This window comes from Lepeophtheirus salmonis, chromosome 14 (assembly GCF_016086655.4).
Source record: "Lepeophtheirus salmonis chromosome 14, UVic_Lsal_1.4, whole genome shotgun sequence".
Taxonomy (NCBI): Eukaryota; Metazoa; Arthropoda; class Copepoda; order Siphonostomatoida; family Caligidae; genus Lepeophtheirus; species Lepeophtheirus salmonis.
In genome coordinates this window covers 3,758,110-3,783,639 of record NC_052144.2, presented here as the reverse complement: position 1 = coordinate 3,783,639, position 25,530 = coordinate 3,758,110, and the positions used below count along the sequence as shown (strand labels likewise).

General features: G+C 31.5%; 1 protein-coding gene across 1 annotated transcript in view; it reads left to right on the top strand.

Annotated features, from left to right (window-relative positions):
• LOC121129044 (1-phosphatidylinositol 4,5-bisphosphate phosphodiesterase classes I and II-like) overlaps positions 1 to 24,699 on the top strand; it is a 169,658-nt gene extending 144,959 nt beyond the window's left edge. Inside the window, 9 exon segments of the mRNA XM_040724710.2 lie at positions 1,601 to 1,920; positions 7,015 to 7,389; positions 9,514 to 9,567; positions 11,400 to 11,984; positions 18,363 to 18,502; positions 18,566 to 18,713; positions 19,755 to 19,921; positions 19,978 to 20,122; positions 24,306 to 24,699. Of these exon segments, the coding sequence (XP_040580644.1) occupies positions 1,601 to 1,920; positions 7,015 to 7,389; positions 9,514 to 9,567; positions 11,400 to 11,984; positions 18,363 to 18,502; positions 18,566 to 18,713; positions 19,755 to 19,921; positions 19,978 to 20,122; positions 24,306 to 24,416 (2,045 nt within the window). The 3' untranslated portion in view covers positions 24,417 to 24,699.
• The last annotated feature ends 831 nt before the right edge of the window (positions 24,700 to 25,530 follow it).

Below are 25,530 nucleotides of genomic sequence, written 5' to 3'. Positions count from 1 at the left end.
GATCATTTATCTGAAAAAATATTATTCATAATTACGGAAAATGTCTGCTTATATATGATAATATTTGGATGGTATCTAAACTTTTAATTAAGAACATTAAGCATTTATGAAATGAGAACAAAGTACTGCTTAATCTATCCATATAAATAAAGCAAAGTGTGTCTCTTTGTAAGACAACGAGTCACCGGGTGCACTGTATATAGTTTTCTATGATCTACATCATACACATATTTAAATCTAAGAAATAATAATGTAAGTCTTATTAATGAAATATCACAGGCGTGTGCATATACCAGTATAGCATCGGACGCGTATACAGAGTGCACTATATAGGGTCCTCCCTGATGTAAATCATATTAATATTTTTGATATAAGAAATAATAACGCAGATGTATCTATAAAATTTTGCAGGCGTGTGTTATACAGAAGGAGTACTGTTTCCGTTGGTTTTTGTTATTGGTCTCTTATGGTTATTATTCATCATTCATGTGTATTTTCAGTATAACATTCGTTAAGATTTAAACTAAATATAAACCCTGATATGTTAAAATCTTTTTTTTTATGGGTAAACGCTCTAAATATTAAAAGTACTAATCAGTCATCCCAACATATACATACATAAAAAAAATATCAAACTTGTATTATTATTCTATCTCTCGTGAGGACAGAAAGTATATGAATTGATATAAGTATTGAGTAGTTACGTGTGAGTGAGGTTATGAAAAACGTAGAGGAACACTTATGATTTTTTAGTTTTCGAGGCAAAATATGTATTCTAGCCGATGCCTAACTTCTCCGAGTACTACCGTTATTATAAAATAAATCTAAATATGTTCAAATTATTTTTGCTCTTCTTAACTCTGAAATAGGGATGGGTCCGAGTAATCCACGTATCCGTATATTAGTATCAAGAATATGAATTAAAAAAATTACGTGAGGTTAATGGAAGTACCAGGTTATACTAAAACACTTTTCCGACTGATGTTTCCCTTCCACCACGCTTTTAAATAGTAACATCAAAACGTATATACGATTACTATTAATCATATAATTTATAGTATAATATGCTGTTAATAAACAGTTGTTTTACTCTTTGACGTCGAAATCTGTCTGTTTTGCTCAGCAGTCTGTATGGTACATCAAATTGAAAATTGTAGGAGGCCCAATTACATGATGGTCTAACCTATTAACCTTGATTCGGATCTTCTTTTTTTTTGACGAGAACCCGTTCAAACCGTGTATTTTTTAATCTTTCTCTTTTTATGAGTAAAAATGTAAACATACAGGTAAAAAGTAAAAAAATTAAGCCATAATGTTCTTGAAAATGTTCTTGATTCAGATTGACAAGACACAGGAACCCATTCGAAAGTGTTGAGAGCAAAAATAAAAAGGGTGTAATAATCAAGGATATATAGCTATAAGTTACTCGTGGGTATAAAAAAAACCAGCTTTACCAAAAAAGAAATATTAAAAAAATAACCAAAATCTAAGGAATTATTTTATTGATCAGTTGACTGTATTATTACTAACATTTATTAATTACTTGAAAAGTGTAATATATATTTTTGACTAATGGATGTTCTCATACTTTTTAACTTAGATTTGGCAATGCAATTAAACATAGGCATGTTTGAGTACAATCGGCATTGTGGCTATCTTCCTAAGCCCTCTTTTATGTGCCGGTCAGATCGAACATTTGATCCTTTCGCAGATTCACCAGTGGATGGAATTGTTCCAGCCACCGTCTCCATACAAGTTCTTTCTGGGCAATTTCTCACGGATCGACACGTTGGAACATATGTGGACGTGGACATGTTTGGACTCCCTTGTGACACTGTGCGGAGAAAATTTCGAACCAAAGTCGTTCCTAACAATGGAATTTGCCCTGTATTTAATGATGAGCCCTTTCTTTTCAAACAGGTGAGTGATTTATAACATTTGAACATTGTGTACTTATAAAAATAGATGTTTTATTCATAGGGTTTTTAAATAATTCTTTGGAAGTAACACAATGTTTTGAGATAAAATTGTTTCTATTCAGAGCACAAAGTTAATTTACATAATCGACAATGTTATTTATATAATTCTTGCTTCTCACTATTTGAGCTTATAAGGTGAAAAGTTTTCACTGCAAGCTTTAAATCTATTTCTCTTTTTTTCAATCGGATGATAAATTCTCAAAATTATAATACTGAGAGGATAAATTATTTTGATTTGAATTAGAAATTCATTTAATGCAGTCTATAAATATTATATAAAAATAAAATCTTAAATTTACTATTTTTTTAAATATGTGGAAAAAATATTATATTTATATAATAGACTATAGTTCATTTATAATTTAAATCGAAATATTTCCATTTATTTATGATATATTTACTCACATTTTCATTTTTTAGAAGGATTATCTTTTTTAGCAATTAAGTAAAATATAAATTTTAATGTTAAAGAGTAAATCTTTATGCTCTGATACATTTTGTAATTATGTTTGAAGTATATTAAACGAGGGAAAAAGTCGATTTATAGAGTGAGAATGGGTGAAAATATCGATCCAAGGTCTAAAAACCCAGTTTTGACTAAAAATGCTCATTTATGAGGGGATAAATTCGTATATATAAAATTTTTGAGATTTAGCGAAGGATAATATAATATATTTTAATCTATTACTATTTATTTATTTTTTCAAATAACCATTTTGATCTAAAAGACATTACTTTAATTATAAAATTAATGACATTTTAAAAAAAAACATGCTATAATAATTTTCTTAAAATATTTTATTTTATATCTGGGGATCCATTTACTATAAAATATTTAAAAATACCAGTATTCGAGCATTCTTTGTCTGATTACCATCTCTAGTCCGGACTCAAATATCAATTTATATCAGTATAGAAAAAATCACTATGGCCGACCGTGGAAAATGGTCCCAGATGGAGTTTCAATACAAGGGTTGTATTGGTTCTTAATATTGGACTTAAAATCAGTCCCGTCCGTGTTATTGGGTCTTGATAAGTCCCAAATTTCAAAACGCAGAAAAAAAAAGCATAGTTTTTACTCATATTATAGTAAAGTACGTTTATCAATTGAATTAGTTTAGAAAAATCTTTACGAATCTTTCAAGCATAAGAATTGTTCAAACAAAGCTCACTAACTGACAAACTTTTGAAAAGTACCTTTTCTATGTTAATTTTTAACAAAATAAGATTGTTTTCTAGGAAAGAAGAACACACTACATTATTCCTTATTTAGAACTAAATACTGCAGTCCTGTTCAGTTCAGTAATCTATTTTATCAATAAAAAAATTCACAAATTAAAATTAAAATTTTTGACCTTTATAAATTTTAATTACATTATTAAATCAACAGAAACATTTAACTTACTAAACGCAATTATTCGATATATTATTAGATTATATATTATTCGGCTTCGATATTCTAGGTAATAAAAAAAAACACCGGAAACTGAAACGAAACTACATGTTTAATTAAAATAAGGTTAACGACACAAGGAAGGGGGGTCGGTCATTCCAAAGATCTGATAAGTGAATCAGATCAAAAATATGATTGTCCAAGGATTTTTGTTTGATTTCGTATTTTTTAATAAGGGTATACAAGCATATATTTCAAATATACAGAGTGATTTAGATCAATCAGGACCACCTTTATCTGCATCCTCATCAATAACGGAAGCAAGTAGAGGTCTCAAATTTTAATTTCAAGTTTTAATAATAGAAAAGAAAAAATTCATTCAATGTGTCTGCCATCTTCACCAATCATTCGGTCGATACGAGGCATAAATGATTTATAAGTCTTCGCCACTTACGCTGAGAATACTTTGTCTCAGTACCTAATGATGGAGGCCTTCAAGGAGTCGATGCTGTTTTGGGAATTAACAAATGCCTTCCTTTCTAACTCCCCCTAAAATAAATACTCCATGGAATTCATATCGGGGGAATTTGAGTGCCAGGTCTGGAAATCCCAAAGTGGCACCTTCTCTTCTTTTAACAAGTTTTGGGTCTAGTGGGCCTTGTGAGAGAGGACCAAGTATTTTTTAAAACAGGAACTCCACACTATGGGACTTAGCTTTCATCCAAGGTATCACTTGGTCAGGCAGGAGATCATAGTACCTCTCGGGCCCCACCCTCTCTTTTGACTCAAAGAAGATGGGGGCATGAAACTGCTGTTGCTCCCAATGACCCTAAGGATCATGATGCTGACTAGAAACTTGGTTTTAAAGACGTGGGGGACATTAGCTATCTCTGTTGCTAACCATCTGTCGTTTTGGATGTTGTGGAATCTGTCGAAGTTCCATTGTTTCTCATCCGAATAAAAGATGGCCTTCATTTTGTCTGTAAGATATGTATTTTGTAGAGTCGGTATGAATTCATCCTCAGGTCAGTGTTTATGGTTCTGGAGACTGTTGCATGGCTTACTTGGCACTTTTTGGCAAGAATGTTAATTGGTGTCCTAGGAGATACCTTCACGAACCGTTTCTGAGCTACGAGGAATATGGGAGTGCGTTTGTTATAACTCCAGGACTTTTTATTTTATGTCTCTCCTCCTTCCAGCGGTTGTAGACATCGTAGACTGTGCTTTTTGGATACCTGAATATCTTCTTACTCTACGTGGGACTTTGTCCCACGCAACACAATTCGATGATGGTGTTCCTCCGGGTCTCCTCCATAGTAAATAATTTTATTGACTTAAAAGTTGCAGAACTAACTTAAAGCTAACGCTCAATCACTCACTCACAATTCCTTATTGTTCAAAATGTAGTTAAAGATGCTCTAGATTTATCTGAACGACCCTGTAATCAATAATTATTTGATATTTTATTTGAATTTGTACAAAGTGGGATATTAGGTTATGATATTACATAAGTTATTATTATTTATTACGGGGCATTGTAATAATGTTTCTTATTTGCTAGTACACCCTCATAAAAAATAAAATTACTTAAAAATACACAAAATCCAACAAAAATCCTTGGACATGCATATTTGTTCATTTAAACGTTGAATATTTTTCTATTATATCAGCTTTGATTTTCCTCATCACATGAATGAGAAATTAATTATAAGAGTCTAAAGGAGAGCGTCATTTTGTTCTTCATTTTTTACCCTAAAAAGGAAATACATCAAGTTCAGAACAAGATACAGAATCAATAAAGATACCTCTAAATAAATTTTATTAATCGTACATTTAATTTGGTAATATTCTTAATGGTAAAAAATGACTCTGAACGCTAATAGTAACGAATTACTATAATCCTAGATATTTCAGAGTTCGAACCACTGAAAGAAAAACTGAGATCAGTTTTGAATTCTGGGTTCAAAGATAAATTCCGTTATTGTCTTTAATTCATTTGTAAAATTTCCCCCTTCTAATTCTTTCATTGTGTTATCACTTATCAGTCAGCTCTCTTTGATCCTCTTTCCTTATTTCATTCCATTGAATAGGAGAGTAATGAGTATAATTATTAATTACTTTGATTTAAAAGAACTTTATTTCGTTTCTTTTCAACAAGTTTTAATTCAATTTCCCTTTCTTTTCTCTTTTTATCTTCAGACATTTTTCTCTTCTTTCTTCTTCAGAGTCCTCTTGACCGTTGAAATTAAAATCATTTGTAAATACACTTATAATAACGCCACTCTTTCTACAAAACTTTCCCTCATGTGAAGAAACTTTTTCAATGAACAATTATGATGCTTCAACACAAAAGCGATCTTGAACAAAAATCTTGAAATTTTTATCAATCACATGAAAAGCAATTCTGATGCATCAATACAAAAGAAATTTTGAAAAAAAAACCTATAAATATTTAAATGACCTAATATTTTGTAAACATTTTTAGTTAAATTATGGGCTTATATTTTAATGATTTCTGTGGTGGATTGAGAAATCTGGGAATGTTAACTATGTTATTTGATTCTGAATATATGGATTCGGAAGTATACTGGATGTTATATGAGGTCATACATTTATGGCGTCTACAAAAAAGTTCAATTTTTAACCCCACCTCCCTTAAGTCCGAGAGATGGCACTAATGGCACGCATCGAGGTTTTGTTTAGTTAGTAGCATCTCTTAGTGAGACACACACCAAATTTTAGCCAGATTTGTACATTTATTTCTGTTTGCCATTCGTTTGAATCGAGTATGTGGACCGATTGTCATAAAATGGACGAAAAAGAATTTCGTGTGTTGATTAAACATCACTTTATGAAAGGCAAAACGCCTCAAGAGACTAAAAAGAAGCTTGATAAACATTAAGGGGATCCTGCACATTCGATTAGTACAGTTTATAAGTGGTTTCAAAAAAATTAGGGTGACCATATGGGCACAAGTGACACTGAACGTTCTGGACGCCCTATTGAGGTTACAACTCCAGAAATCATTTATAAAATGCATGGTTGACAGAAGAGTGAAGGTGTGTGATATTGTTAGTGCTTTGGGCATCTACAATGAACGGGTACATAATATTTTGCACCAGCATTTGGACATGAAAAAGCTATTTGCAAGATGGGTACTCACACTTGACCAAAAACGAATTCGTGTGAAGTGTTGGAAGGACGGTTTGCATCTGTTCTAAAAGAATCCACAGGACTTTAAGCATCGTTTCGTCACTATTGAAGTAACATGGATACATCAATATCCTCCTGAAACTAAACAACAATCAAAAAATGATCTATTAAGGGGAAATCTGCACCAAAAAGGCGAAGACCGCTCCTTGATTTCAAAAGAATACCAAATAGAAAATCGGTAAACCCCCCCCCTTCTCAACAGGACGTCATAAAAGTATGACCCCTATGTATGCAGTATATCATTATAGAACATATCGTGTACTTTTTAGCTTTTATAGGTTATCCATATATTTATAATTATGAATGCTGGACGGAGTCTCAATACTACTTGCCATTAATTTAGTCTGAACTCAATTTTGTAGAAAAATCATTTCAGCTTGTTTTTATATTGACTACAATTACTACACTTTTTTTCTTTTTGAAATACAGGTGGTGCTCCCGGACTTGGCTGTCATTCGTATTGCAGTATATGAAGAATCTGGAAGATTTATTGGACATCGAGTTCTTCCCATCTCTGCTCTTCGACCCGGCTATAGACACATCACTCTACGTAGTGAGGCAGGAAAACATCTTCATTTCCCTTCTTTGTTTTGCTATGTCAAGGTTCAAGACTTTGTACCAGATCGGTTCTCCGACTTTGCAGACGCTCTTGCGAATCCCATTCGATATCAATCCCAAGTGGACAAGCGGACTCAACAGCTCCTTGTTCTTACAGAAGAGGAAAAGATCAATGAAGCACCTGCACCAGTACCAAAAGTAAAGAAAAAATACTCCTTCCGTCCAAGAAAGAATGTCACGCCAGGGGTAATATTTTTAATATAATCTAATCCTACCTAATTATGACCACTTTTACCATTTTATTATGTTCAAAAATCGGCTTTTAATTATCTTTTCTCTTCCCCTGTATCTTTCTTTCTTTCTTGCATATCTTTATTTATTTTAGCATGTTGAGCTTTTTAAAACATCTACACTATGTATTGAATACACTAACGTTATGTTAAGGGAGTTAAGTTTCTCTTGGTATGCATAATACGACTCATTTGGGGTAGGACGGTGCAGTATAGACTCTCACTAGAGTTGCACAGCCAAGTATTTTCGGTATATACATATATAACCTGTTGTAGTGAACAATATGTGTACTGTGTACAATTATAAAGCTATAATATTTGTCGTAGTTGTAATTTTATATAAACATCACGTGGTATTTTAAGCAACTCTTCCATTTTGGGATAATATTTGAAATCCTAAAACATTGTTTTTTAGGAAAAAAAAACAATCGAACATTAAATTACTAATAATAAATTTTGTAGAAATAAAAATCAAATTTACATAATTATTCACAGAAAATTTAGCTTTTGGAGAAAAAAAAATGAAAAATTATATTAAATTTTCTAGTAAAAAGCAAAAATTACTTAATTGGGAGAAGAATATTTCTTTCATAACTTAGAAAAGTAATAAATAAGAATTTAAATCGCAAACGAAATTCCAGTTCCTGATTCAGATGAATTGCCCCATCACTACTTTATATGTCAATCATTGCTGAAATTTAGTAAGATATTTTAATAATGTTAAACACAATATATTCAGGCTTTATTTGATTGATATATTATTGAAGATAATAAAAGAAAAAAAACACTGTTTTTTTAAGCAACTACAAAAAAAAAATTAAATAATGCTTAAGATTTAAGAAATGTGCGGTGTCCTTTTTTTATATATTTAATTTGAACATCATTTCAATTTTTTTTTCTTTTAAAATATATGCAGGCCTTTTTTATTTATTGTGGCAATGACATTTATATTAATTTAATTTTGTTTGGGATTTAAGGAGCATTTCTTAAGGAAAAATGCACTTTCTAAACGAATATTTTTAAATACCTTTTTTTAACGAAAAGACAAGATACTATACTTATTGTAAAAAATGCAGGGCTCCTATTTTCAGCAAATATATTATTAGCAGATAATGTAGAAAAGTATATTTTTATAATAAAAAATTTGAAGTTCGATTAGTTAAGGTTTTTTAATTCTTGATTGTAATAGATTACGAGGCCACCTACTGGAAAATCTATTATGAGTAAGCCTCGTACTGTGAGCCGTCAGTAACGAACTCCACACATATCTTGGAATTTGTGTCCCATCCCAATCCTAATTTCTACCATCTACAATACATACTATATTAAATACGCAATAATAGTCAAAATGATGACGACACAACATTACTATTTGAAAATTATGACTCTATAATCTAACAAGATCTTTATTCCTTCATGAAAAAAAAGTTATTTGGTAGTTAATCTATGATTGCCATCTTTGAGACTGCTTACATGAAATTGTATGATAACAGGGCTCTCAAGTAATACTTCGTTACTCTATTTATGTTCTCTATGCCGAAACTTCACAAAGCTAACAGACTCCAAAAGCTTTTTCAAATTTTTCATTTGGAAGTAATGGGTGCAAGAGAACAAAAAAAGGTCACCAGTCTACGCTTCATAACATATGTCATAACAAGAACGTTGATTAAGAGCCTGTCCACAGGAAGACGTTTTCTTATACAAATACAACAAACTTATCCGTTTGGCGATTCTTTCACCAAAACAAACATTTGTTGAAATCGGCTTCCAATTCCATAGCTATTTCCAAAACATTACATTTTGTGGGGAAAAAAATGTAATTATTAAATTTTGACTGCATCTTAATTTGCCCGAATGATGAAAAAAATATATACTAAAAAGCAAAAATAGGATAATTTGGTGAGGGGGCTACAGCTCAACTCCTGCAGACGCCGCTGGATGATCTTAGATTGACAAATTTTTAACTCCCAAGTATTAATATTGTACATACTATCTAATATTCTGTTTAATATTTATTTTTCATATATATAAATATCTATTTTTCCTTCTGTATTGTACATATCCATACTCCCTCATTTAGAGCTTCGAGATCAAACACTTCTCTACCATTGTACGCTTCCTGGTAAAGACAAAAGTACTTGCATTTTTTATTTCCTTCATTCAATATTATTTCTAACTTCACTTCTTATTTTTTGGATTTCCTTCTGGTGACGGATGGAGTAGATTTAATACAACTAATTCATAATATTTCCACTACTTTTCTATAATTAAACATCACTCTTTTATTAACTCATTTCTAGATTTACACCAAGCTTAATAGAAATAAAAGGTTATACCATAACGCATGTACGCGTGTTCCACCACGCTTTTATTAGTGACGTCATTGTGTATTAGTGGTTGCATGTTCTCTCATAATCTGTTTTTCTTGCCGAGCAGTCTGTACGATAAATTAAATTGAAAATTCTAGCAATAGTTAACTCATAGGCAATGAGTTGTTGTGTGTTTTGTCAAAATCTGTCTATCTTGCCCAGTAGCCGGTACGATACAAGAATTTTAAAAATTCTAGCAAGCCCAATTACATGACGGTCTAACCTTGTATTTCTATTAACCTTGGATTTACACGAATATTCATAATTATTAGAGAAGGGGAAATGATTGCATTTTTGCGAATAAATACTTAATCTTTATCATTATTTGTACAAATGTATCCTAAATGTGCTCATTTTTACTTAACTAATAATTACATAATCAAGTATCTCCAAGGAATAACTCTACATATACATGGAAAGATAACTCTTTTTCCCTTTCTTCTTCTTTTTTACCAACTTAAGGCTATTTTTTAAATTAGTTGAATAGTTATGATATGAAATAGAGTATTGGATTAAGACAATTGTGTAATGAATGTCTTAAGGAATTAAAAGAACTTTATTTACTAATTATTATTCTGACAACATAAAATAATTAACATCAACCCAAAAAAATATTTAATAATGTTGTGTCAACTTAAATCGATTGAATAGCCTCATTATGGATCAACTCTAATCCATATATTAGAAAACGAACAAAAAGGGGAAACATAAGTAGCTACTGTCTATTTATTAATTTATATTGAATTAAATACTTTCATTGTTTACTTTGTGTGTTACTGACTATTGCGAAAACTTTTTTTGTTTGCTTTATGAGCATTAATCAGCGTAGATTGTTTCGTAACTGCGAGAACGTGCAATTTTGTTACAAAACCGTAGTATCCACTGTCTAGTCTGTCCAGGGGCATCCGCAGGATTACATTTCTTTTTGGGGAGGGAAAACTTAATATTTTACAAAAAATTAATTTTTTTGAGAAAAAATTTCAAAAATCTGTAACTATTCACAGAAAAATAAATTTTTTGAAAAATATTAAATTTTTTCTCTGCTAAATGAACTTCCCCGAATGAAGAAAAAAACTGTAATGAAAAGCCAAAAATTATGTATTTGAAGGGAGCTACAGCCCCTCCAATACCCCCTCCCCCCAGCGGAGTCTCCTTTTGTCTCCTTTGAGATTATAAGAACCTCATTAGAAATTACAATTTATTCTGAAATCATGTGTGGACAGCAGCATCACAAAAGTCAAAACATCCTTTGATGAGGTCTAGTTATAAAAATCAAACCTACTCAATAAAATATGAAATCTATTTTATTTTTTTCAAATCTGAAAATTCGCTCTCCATTTGAATAGAGTCAAAAAATCCTCGATTCTAGTGGAGTACATAATTGTTTGAGTCGATACATCAGTAATATGTAATTACTGTAGACTTTCATATTTTTATTTTTATTCAATTCCATCTTAAAATTCATAACTATTCTACTTATAAAAAAATAGCCTTAAGTTGGTGAAAAAAAAAAGAGTGGTTCTTCCATGAATCCTTGGCATATCTAACTAAGAGTATCTACCTTTTAGCCCTTAAATAATCTTGACTTCTTCTTTAGGAAAATGAAGTGCATCCTCTCCGCTACTCTGCATCTATTAGAAATTGTTCATCAAGATCTACTCGTCGTATTGAGGAGCAATCCACTCTTTCAAGATCGACAATCTCCATCAATGCTGCCGCCTCCTCCTCATCATCCTCCATATCAAACATATTACCCTTTAAATCATCTGCGGAGAACTCATCCGTTTCAAAGCGTTGGACGACATCCTTTGATGATGGTCGAAGCATTTCTGTACACTCTAGTCCAGGAATATCTCCAAAGTCTACTCATATGCAAATGACGGCTTCACTCAATCACAAAAGCCTTATTGCCTCTTTCAGTGCAATCCCCAATGCATCCTTCAATAACAACAACAATGTCCTTACTTCCTCAAACACATCGACCACCCATTCCTTAACCAACATTAATAATAATGTGCATTATTCGCAAAAGGGCTCTTCATCCTCCTCCTCTGGGCCCTATACCAAAAACCTGTACCTGACTCCCGAGTCTGTGGATATTTTCCTTTCTCATAAATCCATATCCGAGAAGAAAATTGAATTGGACAAGCGATTGAAGCAGTTAATCAAAAAGCATGAAAAAGTAAGTACAGATTTTTTTCTATTCTCATTCATAGAAATATGGAAAGGATACAAATGCCCGTGAGCTCAAAAACAACAAGCTTGAGATACTCTTTTAATATTAGATAACTCTGAAAAAGAATCATTCTTATATAATTAGAGGTTCTAAAAAAACAACTAAATAGAGGTCAAGGGCGTCCACAGAATAATATTATTGAGCTTGTTATTGAGAATATTTTTTAAAAAATTCCCCATAAATCAATAGCTGTTTACAAATGTTTATTTGTCTGAATTTTTTTTTTTTTTTTTTTTTTTTTGTGTGAATAGCTGTGAATTTTTGAAGTTTATTTCCAAAAAAATTAATTTTTGGCGGGAAAAAACTTTCAAAAATCCATATTTATTCAAAAAAAAATTTTAAAATTTAATTTATTTCATAAAAAAATGGAAGAATATTTGGGGGGGGGAGCTTCAGCCCCTTCCAGCCCACCCCCTCTGGATCCCCCTGGAGGCTTACATACTATCATAATTTGCAGCCTGCTTATTCTAGGGGAATGTTAATATTTAATTTTTCTTATTTACTGTTCCTGTTCTATCATTGTTCAACTTACAACCAATCACTTGCACGGAAGAAATTATTCTCATGAACTCAATATGTGTAGGTTTGCGGCCAGGTGATACCTAGAGAAAGAAATATGCTCTATGTGTATGGACTGCACACAAGATTCCTAGGTTAGTTGGAGTAATTATAATACTAAAATGTTTACTTATACCTAATTAGAAACATTTTATAAAAAACACTTACAACCAATCGCTGACCTAGCTCGAAAACATACTAATCGGCAAAATAAAAAAAATAAAAAAGAGTTAAATAACTTCTTCGGGAAATTCGGATTCTACAAAAAAATAGGGCTAATAATGAATATTTTTCCATATTTAAGAAGGGGAAATATGCTAACTGTAATGTGCAATTATTCTTTTAGTGCGAAACCATGCTATGTGGCTTTAGAAATACTACCTCAAATGCAGTGTTGCAAATATAAAAAAATTTGAAAAAAATTCAATATTACATTTTTACAAAAAAAATCAAAAATCCACAACTATTTACCAAAAATTAAATTTTTGAAAAAAATTACTAATATTAAATTTTTGGAAAAAAGCATTCAAATATTAAATTTATATTAAATTTTTTCTGAAAAAAAAGGAAAAATCCACTGTTATTTACCCAAAATTAAACTTTTCGACAAAATTTCAAGTATTAAGCTTTAAAAAAATCCACAACTATTCACAAAAATTAATTTTTTTCGAAAAAAAAACAAATCAAAAATCCACACCTATTTACAAAAATTAAATTTTTTGGAAAAATTGTAATAAAATTTAATATTTTAGAAAAAATTGCAAATAAAATTTAATATTTTGAAAAAATTACAAATAAAATTTAATATTTTGGAAAAAATTGCAAATAAAATTTAATATTTTGGAAAAAATTGCAAATAAAATTTAATATTTTGGAAAAAATTGCAAATAAAATTTAATATTTTGGAAAAAATTGCAAATAAAATTTAATATTGTGGAAAAAATTTCAAATATTAAATTTAAAAAAAAAAAAAAAATAAAAATCCTCAGCTATTCACAAAAAAATTACATTTTTTCAAAAAAGAAATTAAAAATCCACAGCCATTAACAAAAAACTTTTTTTTGGATTTTGCTGACTCCATATCAGTGTTTTGGCTACTAAATGAAGCGTTTATATGTATATTTCCCCACAAAAAAAGCATTGCACAAGTTTTTTGTTATATTTGCTGTAAAAGTCCGAAAATCTGAGGTCCCCGATTTTGTTGTTACACAATGTAGAGATCCATTCTATCCTTGATAATACTTGAGTCCTTTATTCATTTATAAGCCTGTCCTTCAATCTCTTCATTATTGTGGATTTGGCAAGAGGATATATATACACAAACAAATGTACATATTTTACTTACAACCATTTGATGGTTTCCCCCCTCTTCTTTTGCATATACTTACAAAGATAATATATAATTATATCCCAATCCTCGTTGTTATATATACCCAATATATATTTTCTTGGCTAAAGAATTGAGGATATAAAATAATCCAAAATACATTAGAGTATAAAAGAAATTATCTTATTCGTATCCGTCACAGAATTATTATGTAAATGACTTCAATTTACATCATTTTGATGGAAAAAATGTTCATGATTTTAAAGATATATTCATATATTAGCGGTAGTAACCGGCATTGTTCGTTGTAATTAGGTGTGGGCTAAAAAACACATTTTGTTGTAATAGCTTAGAAATAATTTTCGAACAAATCCTCTGCGGAACGCTCTGTTTTTCATGACCGCATTCACATGTAACTACTCAATACTTATTCAGGTGAGTCCGCAGGATTATAACTGTTTTTTTGTTTGTTTGATTTTTTTTTTTTTTTTTTTGGGGGGGTGACTTTGGGAAATTTTTTGGGGAAAAAATTCCCAAAATTAACTTTTTTGGAGAAAAATTTCAAAAATTCATAGCTATTAAGAGAAAATGAAATTTTTGGTAAAGAATGAAAATATAAATTAAATTTCAAATATTATACTTACAAAAAATCAAAGATTAAATTTAGAAAAAAGAATCAAATATTAAATTTAGAAAAAAGAATCAAATATTAAATTTAGAAAAAAGAATCAAATATTAAATTTACAAAAAAGAATCAAATATTAAATTATCTATTCAAAAGGAAAAATTCTTTAATTTAGGGGGTACATCCCCTTTAGCCCACCCTTGCAGACGCCCCTGTTATAACAATTAATATGTATTCTCACCTCCAGAATGAAAGAATAAACATAAGTGTTTGATAAAAAATAATAATATGTTGGTCTGAGTACTTTAGTGTCTAGAGTGCTCAATAACAAAACAAAGAAAATCTATTTCAACATACCAGCGGTCAAATCTTAACATATACTGATAATGGTCATGAATTGTAATATACGTGTACATAACATATCAATAACAAAAAAATACAGAAACAGTGCTCTTGTTTTACTGCAATATTTCATGGATAAAATTATTATTTCCTATATCAAAAATATTTATATGATTTACATCAGGGAGGACTGCAATATTTAATTAATGTATTGTTATTTCTTAGATCAAAATATGTTTATGATATACATACATCATAGAGAACTATTAACATTGCAATCGGTGACTTGTTGCCAATATTCAGACAGACATAAGGATAAACTGTGGATTATTAATATAGATATTGTTAAATAAACCTAACTAAATCAATGCAATGCATTTTCCTTTCAGCTTTTTTTTATTAATTTTCTCTTTACGTATTAATAAATCAAAAAAGGTTTTATATAGGATTTTGATTTTTATATTAATCAAGGCCAATAAATAAAATAACAGCCCTTAATACAAGCCTATTCAAATAACCAACAACGTTCAGAAGTACCGCTGAAAACAAAATTTAATATCAATTTTGATGTAAGTTATTAGCTAAAAATGATGTGTACCCCAATATCATAATTCTTATCTTCAACGCAACGTCAACTTGAAATAATAAGAATGTTTCCTTCTTACATATATCTAGCTTCAGAAACTCTAGGCAACCTTTTTTATTCATGGGTTTCCCAAAGTCTGAAATTAGGTTATTGCAAGTACAACAAAAAATTAATTGATGCATATAACAAAAAAAAAAAACATTTATACTAAATTACTTGAGGGAAGAATAGTTAAAAAAATAGTAATTTCTATATTATTTAAAAATAATAAAAATTGTATTTTTGTCCTATTGTTTGAAATTACATTTATTGTCCTCATAAGTGGTTTGTAACTGTCCTACATCAATTACCTTATTTCATAATCTCTCTATTGTCATTACTCCAAATATTGTCAATATTTTGTCGTGACTGGAAGTATTTAAGTTTCCTCTTGACTAGAGGTTGTAATCTTTAATTGCTAGGATGTATTGGTCCCAAAGTTGTGAAATTACGTCCTTCAACTTAATTCTTTAATTTGGACGCAAAAGAAATGTCATGGAACAAAACTCATAATACATATGAATCAGTGTGTTAATCATCAATATACATCGATTAGAGTGATTAAAATTCAATGTATTTAAGAATAATAAATACTTTAATTAAGAATAATGATAATCAACTTATATTGTGCATGAAAGATACTTGAAATTTGACTGAATGAATTGAAACGGTAAACTGATGTTCCGAGCCAATCGTTATTATTTACCCTTTTAACACACAAAGTATTGAATGCATGGCAGGATCCTGGATGAATTAGTAAACAAGTTTATGAACTATTAATTAAAATCTAAAGAACATGTTTTAGTCAATGTATCTACCTTTAGAATTGATGGTGAGCTACAAGCGGTATTGTAAGCTGTTGCAGGCCCTTTGGATGTACTCAGCAATCATGGAAAGCCCAGGTCTTGTTGATGGATGTTTTCAGGGCGTGGGTGCAATTGTTGCGTTTCCAACAAGCCTTGGACTCCACGTGTGCCTAGATAGAGTAGTCTAAGGAGTTGAGGTCTGGGCTCTGTGGTGGCCAGAAATCCTTTGCCCAGAAGTGCGTGTTGGACTGGAGCCACTCGTAGGTCTACGGTGTGACCAAATGTTCCATCTTGTTGGAATACCCGGGGAAAATTGCCAACAAAGGATTTGATCCATGGGAGAACTTTGGTATACAGAATTTTGACGTACTCATCAGCCTTCAGCCGGATGACTTAAAGGAAACCACACGGGATTCATGGATGCAACAAGGCCTTACATCATTAGAGGAGCAGGGTGTTTGGTGATGGAGACCTATCTGTGCTCCTATGCTACATCCCCAAATGTCACAATCATTCAGCGTGTTGAAGACAGAGTCAACAGTAAAGGTCTTCCCTTCAGAAAAGATCTCTATGAGTCCACAGTTTCCTTTGAGGTGCTCCAGAATCTTTTTTGCACGCTCCACGCAGACTTTTCTCTACTGTTCTGACATCAAAGGCCGCAGAATATGCCGCAGAGACTTCCCTGTTACCTTTTTTGAACTATGGACTCTACTGATGAGGACTTGTTCCTTTTCATGGCCATGTCAGCAATTGAAGAATTCAGCTTTTACTTGAAGGCCGACTTCAAGGGATTATCGAACATTGGAGGGTTTCCTGCCTTCTCCTGGAGAGTGTATGAGGTCCTCTCCGACCTTCAAACTCCTGGAGTAATTGTAAATCGTCTTCCTGGAGGCCCCAGTCTGTTCCCAGATGTTCTTCTGGAACAATTCCACGTGGAGGAGCACTGTGATCTCAATCCTCTTCTCGTACTGTGTGCACATGGTGGTGACTAAGACAATGTTCTTCTGAGCAATCGATAGCTAATTATGTGTTCTACAACATTGATAATTGGAACATTGTAAAAAAATGACTGTTAATCTCTCAAAATTTGCAAAATAGGGATGAGGAAATATTAAGGCTTGGCCTGGTAGATACCTAAACGGCAGGAAATGAGTGTTTTTTTGTTTGTTCAAAAACGTTTATTAGGGATCAAGTAGCAATCAAAAGGGGCAGATCGTTCCTTAATATGGGACTTAAAATAGGTCTTAAGATCAATATCAAGGTTTTTTATTATTTTATGTCAATTTTAGATATTCTTCTATGTGTGATGATTCTGACGCGTCCTTAAGATTTAAAATCGCTAGATTCCTAACGGGGCATGAGATTTGTTTACTTGTTCATAGGTTTCTTAACACAATCAATTTGCGTTTATTAGTAGTTTGTATACATATTTATTTGTTTACCAGCGGGTGTACCTGGCATTGCCCTGAGTAATGAGGCGTCGACTAAAAACAAACTTTATAATATACATAGAAGATAACTCTCAGTTTTACATGAGCACACTCACACTTAATTACTCAATCCTGTCATGTTCTCTCGTCAATAAGGAAAGAATAGTCGTAGTAATAACAACTCGTGGGAAAAAAAGGACGTTATGACTTATGAGCTACATAGTTCTTTAGTTTCTAGGGGGCTATTTGACTGAGCCTTAGATAAACACACTCAATGCAACATGTCAACCCCCAGATAGATTTTATTAACATGATTTTATTGTTATTTCTTAGATCAAAAATATGAGTATGATATACATCAGAGACCACTATATATACGCTCGGTGCGACTTGCAAAAGGCCTGCGAGATTTCATTAATATGGCTAAATTGTTATTTCTTAGATAGAAAATGACAGTTTTTCATTCAAACTTGCATACGGAAAAACTTGCTCTATTAATTTAGATGTATAAAAAAAGACTTGTTTATTTATCCTTGTTTGTGTATATTTAAGCATCTACTATGCTTCATTAAGAGTAACTTGTAATAAATAATTGTTTTCTTTATTTCCAGGAGATTGATAGGATAACACAGAACTTTAAAGCCAAAGAAGACAAGTACAGCAAAAAGGTTGCATCAGAGAAATGTAGCCCTCATAATCAACAACCCTCTACTAAGAATAAACTAGTCAAAATTTTGTCAGAAAAAACATTGTAAGTGTGATTATTCTATGATGGGATATGGAGCATATAATATATTTATCCTCATTTTTCCAGAGATGTGTCTCGTGTCAACAATGAAACTCTCTCTGAGTCATCTGATAAATTGGCTAAGGCCCGTAAACAGTTTGAAGATAAAATTTACTCACTTACCAAAGAAAAAGAAAAGGCAGAGACGGAGCTGAGGGAAAAGTATTTTGAGAGTGTATGTGATGATATTTATTTATACCTAACTAATCCTTGGGTAGACCGGTTCTCTGGCCTCGAACATCAAACAAGCCGCTCTTGCAAAAATTTACATCAGAACTGTATAATATAATGCAGGTTATTGAGAGGGAAATCAGACATTTTGTAAAGTTTCCCTTCAGATATTTGATAAAAGGGATCCAGCCCCTCCTGCCCAACCCATGCAGACGCCCCCTAGTAAAACGTTTTGCAATTATCCCTCGTCTCCCCTACCTGTATTCATTCTTCAATCAATGGATAATAATATTAAATAAACTGAACACAAACTAATGAAGGGGCATTTCCAATTATATAACGAATCAATTACTCTAACTTTTATACAAGTGATGTCACGATTCCAAAAAAAATCTCGATGCCGATTCCGATACCATTCTTGTAAAAATTTAGAATTGCCCAATCCGATTCTTTAATGTTTTAAATAATAGTTGGGGTTTGGTTGGAAAAAAAAATAATTCAAAAAACAACATTTTTAGGAAAAATATTTGATTTTTTGGATAAAAAATTCAAATATACAATTTGATGTCTAAAATTTTTTCAAAAATTCAAAACTATTAACCAAAAATCAAATTTTTTTGTAAAAAAAATTCAAAACCCAATATCTATTTTCAAAAAATGTCAAAGTTTACAGTTGTTTACAAAAAATAAAAAAATTTCCCAAAAATTAAATTTCTGATATAAAATTTTTTGAAAAAAAAATTAAAATATTTAATTTTTTGGAAAAAATTTCCAAAATATTTGTTGGAAAAAAAATTAAAAAATATAATTTTAAATATTACATTTTATAGTAAAAAGCAAAAATTATTTAATTTGAAGGCGCTATTTTTTATTTCATAACATAGAAAAGTAATAAATAGTTAAATACTAGCAATAATAAGAATCGGAATCATAAATCAAACATAATTTCCCCGATTCCCATTCTGGAAAAAACACCCGATTTCCAATTCCAATTTTCATATCTTGTCCCTTAATTAACTTTAAATCTTTTGATTCAAATACATAGATTTGGTATTGTGCAGAAAAGCTTATGAAATCCTCGCAGAGTAGTCAGATCAAAGCACTTGACGTTTATAAAGAGAGGGATATCGAGGATATGATGAAATCCATTGAGTGTCAAGCCAATGAAGAAATCCGTGAGCCCAAGGACGGGAATAAAGAAGAAGTCCTTAGGTATTCATTTCTAACCCATGGGACTATCCATAACTTAATTCCTTTTATTTTCATAGGCTTAAACGAGAAAGGCGATCCTTTATCATCAGACGGGGTGTAGAGGAGCGTAAAAGATTGGACCAATATTACTTTTTGAAAAAGGAGGCACTCGAAGAACAACATCGAATGATACGAAGTAACTTTGTGTTAAACAAGGAAAAGGTTAGTGACTCATGACTCATAGAGCTGTAAAAAATATTAAATAAAGGTGCCCGTTAAATAATAATAAGAATATCCCTTGACCGTATGCTTATTTTAAAGAGATGGTGAGAGCATTAGTCTGCTCAAGACATCAAGAGTGACACTTATTTTTTCGCTCGCATAGGAGTATTTCAAGCTGATAACTCTTTATCATTGCAATTAATTTCCTGAAGTTTAAAAATATTATTTTTTTCCAATTAATCAAGAGAAATAATGTACAAGAATAAATAAAATGTAAAGATCTAAAATTATATTTTAAATAAAAAGATCCATACAATGATTATTCCAATGTTTGAAATATTTGATTCATTGACAACATTTCTTTTTCTTTTTTCAAAGTTTTCATCTTTTAAATTCTGGTATTTATCCTTAAATATTAATGACCACTTTTAGAAAATACTCTCTCAACGGTGGCTGAGTACAGCAGTGTATAAATCAGAGGGTAAACTTTGTGATTGATTTGCTCTAACGGCAATTCGACCAAATATTCAAATATCTTTGAATAACAATTATTAAGTTGATAGTAAGTACATTACAACCTGAAAATTAGATAATATTAAGTTCTAATGAATAGTGCTTCCCAAACAGTATGTCTTGAGGCAATTTTAAGTGTGCCCTACGATTTGTGACAACCATACATTATTTGCAATAGCTTATAGTATTTGGTTAAGTTAAAATAGGTGTGTCATGAAAAATTTTCTTTTGGGCACAAAAAGTTTGGGAACCATTCTCTTTGGGGGTCAAGTTATTAAGATGTTTCGTGCACTTTCATCTAGCTAAACTTGATAGTTAGTTTGGGCTTGAACACAGGGGTTTCAAGTTTTTGAGCTTAGGCCTGCGTAAGATTTTGAGATCTTATTTCAATCCATTACATAAAAATATAAGAAAATCGAATTTCAGTTTTTTTTTCCCCGTTTACAAAAAAAGAAAGATTTATATTCCAACGTAATCTCCACATATGAAGGAGCTGGGGGTGTCTCTGAGGGAACTGATCTGGGAGTCCGAGTATCCAGCAACCTAAGCGGTAAACATATCAACCGAAGACAGCAGAAAGTCGTAGATATAGTATATAAAAAAGATTCTAGCTCATCTTGGGACATATCTTGAATCGTTTTTTCTTGCAATCTTTAAATTATTCTTTAACTCTCTTTTTTTCTTTATGCTATCTCATACGATGCAGAAACGGAACAGTAATACAAATTTATATAAATTAGCGAAAATTCGTGTGATTTTATAAGATCGCTCTTCTAAAATGACGAGAACGCTCCCGCTGTCCCTGAAGAATTTTGAGCACTACTCACTAATGCTTTGAATATGCTGTTATTTTCTTTTTCTTAAGAAAATCGAAAATATCTTTAGAGTTGTAAATCATAAGCACTGCTGGTAAGTTTAATAAAGTGGGGGAAAACTTGATCCTTATGTAGCGTAAGATATTTTTTTATAGCGTCATTTTGCTTATTTTCGTGCTTAAACGTACTTTTAGACAATTTATTGATAAAAACCCAAGGAGAGTTGCCGACTATAAATTTGATCCACGGAAGGACCTTGGACGCCAGAATCTTCACATAATCCTCTGCTGTTAATCTGTAGCCAGTGGGGAACCATACCAGCTTCATGGCCTTCCCTTTGAAGGCCCCGAGACCCAACATCATCACCGAAACAGGGTGATTTGTTGTTGCCACATAGCGGTGCTTATCTTGCACATCTCCAAAGCTCACAACACGGTCATTTTGCCTGTTGAAAACAGGATCAACCGTAAAAGTTTTCTCATCTAAAAAAATGATGATGCGTCCAGATGAGCTCTTGATATCATTCAAGATTTCTTGGCACGCTCAAGCTTGACTTCTCGCTGACGTTCAGTTAGCAGAGGGCGTTCAGTACGCCTCAGGGACTTTCCTCCAGCCATTTTCAATGCCCTTGAAACAGTTGATCTCGACGTTCCCATCTTTCTGGCCATATCGGCAATGGATCTGTTGGGAGTCATCTTGAACACTGCCTTTACTTGCCTTGTTGAGACAATGGGCTTCCTGCCAGCCTCAGGGGAATGCTTGAGATCACCCCCAGCCTCCAAGCGCCCCAACCTGTTCCTTAATGTTGTTATGAGGCACTCCCGCTCGGAGGAGGGCTGCAATTTCGATCTTCTTTGTTTCCTGATTGGACATGGTCTCACGTGTGGAAGTTGTTACGCTCTCACAGGAAGGATTTTTGTTTATTTTAACAGTAAAAATACGAAACAATCAGATTGGTTGCCACAAAACCTCTTAAAAAGTATATTTACATCATCGGTAAATAATTTTGCACGGCCCGGTAAGGTCCAGCGACCAACTTGGCTCGAAAAAATCTCCTCCCAAAAATTGCAATAAAATTGTGATTTTACTCAACACCATTAGTTCGCTACAACTAATGATGTCCTGCATCCAATCAGTCGAAATGATAACCTTAAGTCCTAATAACTTTTTTTTATTATTTTTTCTTTAATTGGTCGGATGGAGTTGCACTGATTAAGTCTAAGTAAACATTATAATGTTACATCTAGTCCCCCATCTGAATCGTCTTTGAATTCCATATACATGAACTATATTTCCTTCTCTAGAAACGACCGGGCGCAAACCTACGCACATTAAATTCAAAAGAATAATTTCTCCGCAGCACGTTATACATTGATCTATGTCGTTCCATACCTTAATAACCTTCTCAAATCTCCTCCTGAATAAGCACAAACCTTCTTCACGAAATTTCTGTTCTTTTTTACTATATCCTCCTCGATGGAGTTTGCCAGGGAAGGATTCATGATACCAGAACACAAAATATCCCATGGGATTAAGATTTTGACTACTTTGCGGCTCATTTATAACCATGTCGCTACATTTTTTTAAAGACACTGCAGTTATTATTGATAATCATTAGTACCCACCAAGGCCTTTCTCTTTTTTATATATTTATTACGAATGACATAAGAAATAAATGAAGGAGGAAGGATCACGTAAAAATTCACACAAATAAACATTTCTGTTTATAATTACCCCTTTCCGAAAAATCTTCCTGAATCATTATTCACACAACACAAAGAACAAAAATCATCAATATATCTAAATAATTCGGAAGACACATACAAGCCTACAACAAAAAAAGAAACAGGAGCGAATAGGAATAGAATACAAAAAGTAATTCGCCATTAAAAGGACCAGTAGTCCCCATAGTAAAAGTTTTTCTTTTTAAAAGCTTACGATATTTTACCGATATCTAATAACACCAGCACCATATTTCAATCCAGAAACAGAGGTGTCCAGAATCATCGCATATCTTGCAGAAGCTACGATGATAACAGTTCTTATCTCCTCAGCAGCTAAGGGTTCATTAATGAATATCAGAGTTTATCAGAAGGACGTCTGTCAACACAAATATTCTTCCCATTTTTTCTTATTTCTCTTCTTGCCACCTCATAGCTAGATATGTGGGTTTTTTTTTTTTCTTTTTTTTAAGAGGGCGAGAAGAAGGCAAGAGCGAGACATATGGTACACCTGAATTAAGACCTTTCTTAATATCAGCTGCTTGTTTTATAATTTTGGAGGAAGAAAATGAATTACTTCTATAAAAAGAAGAGCCTTCTACATTTATAATATCATAAGTTTAGGGAAAATATGATAATTATAAATAAATGCATATATATATTTTATTTTTTTCCCTTTTTAAATGAATTTACACCATAGATAGGCGATAATTCTTCTTTTAGAGGGAGATGCTAACACACACACGACTATTAAATAATGAACAAAAATAAAAAAGAGTACACGCTTCAAACGTTTTTCCTTTTTTTATAATCGCTATACTTAGTTTCTTTTTACACACATCTACTCTTTACTCATAGCTGATTTGCAGCTAAGTTAATCAAACGCCATGAATGGTAAGCTGCTCTCTTCCCAAACATTTTTATAAACATTGGGGTTACCATGTTATTTTTGGGTTTTTTTTTTTTTTTTACATGTCAGAGTTCATATAATTGACAATTCTAGTATTTCACTAATGCAAATTGTGAAATAAAATATTTATTATTATTTTACGGAGCACCTCCATTCTACTACTAATGGTAATTAATTAAAATATTCTAATATATCCTAATATTTCCTCTTTTTTTTTTTTGTAGGATCGCTCTAATACCTCTTCGTTAACATCTATGGATTCATCATCCATCTCATCCAATGTGATTGCTCCTGGAACATCTTCGCCCTCTCTAAAATTAAAATATAAATCCTAATTGATATACATAGATACATACAATTAATTAATTAATTATTTATGTGCATTTATCTACATAGTTTGTTATTTTTTATGTTTATTGTTGGGCCTTTATTCAATATTATTTTTGCTAAATCTATATTTGCATAATTATTCATAGTACATAGTAGATCATCTTGCTTAATTCCCCTGGTTATTTAACTTTGTTTTTTTTAAATATATCATTTTAGAAAAACAGAAATTATGTATTCAAAATCCATGACAAATTCATAAACATATTATTAATAAACATTGATACCATAGTTGTACCGGCATACGGACGCATTTAAAACGGTTCTATACTAAACTAATAATGGAATTGTTATTTGTAATTCATTATGTCATTAAAAGAATGGGGTGTCGATGACGTTACGCCTCAAATTTCTGATCAATCACTCCAAACCAAATTGTTTTTAATAAAGAAAGCAGGAATACAAATTTTCATTGATATAAAACCTCATCAAATATCTTAACTAGACCCTACTCTAGGACTGATACGGCACGGGTTTGTACCGTGGTTTGGTTCAGTACGTTTTTACTTTACGTGCAATACACATATATCATCACATATCATATATATTTTGATATTATAATATTTTATTTATTTCTTTTTATCATTCTTTATATGGCTTATATATTATAAATAACATATGTATAATATATAGACCGGAGTAATTGTGTTTGTTCGTATTTTTTACAAAATCAAACATGTATTTGCGTCATAATTATATATTAGGCCATAAATTTTGATATGATATCTACGAATCTGAGTCAAAAGAAATAAAACATTATCCAAAAGAAAGAAAAATACAGATAATGACTTATAAAATGTTAGCATTCAGTCTAGTATACAAAGCCCAGTGGTGGAGGGATAATTTAGATATTTTTCCCAATGTTTCCATGTTAGATTCTCGATACTTCGAAACTACAGTTACATCTTTATCAAGCAAAATATTTTTTCCAACAGCTGGCAATATTGTGATTGCTAATCGGTCTTGTTTATTACCAGAAAATGTAGACAAGCTCATCTTTTTGCAAAAATATTATAAAGTAATGAATAATAGTATTGTATTACCTGTGGATGTATATTTTAT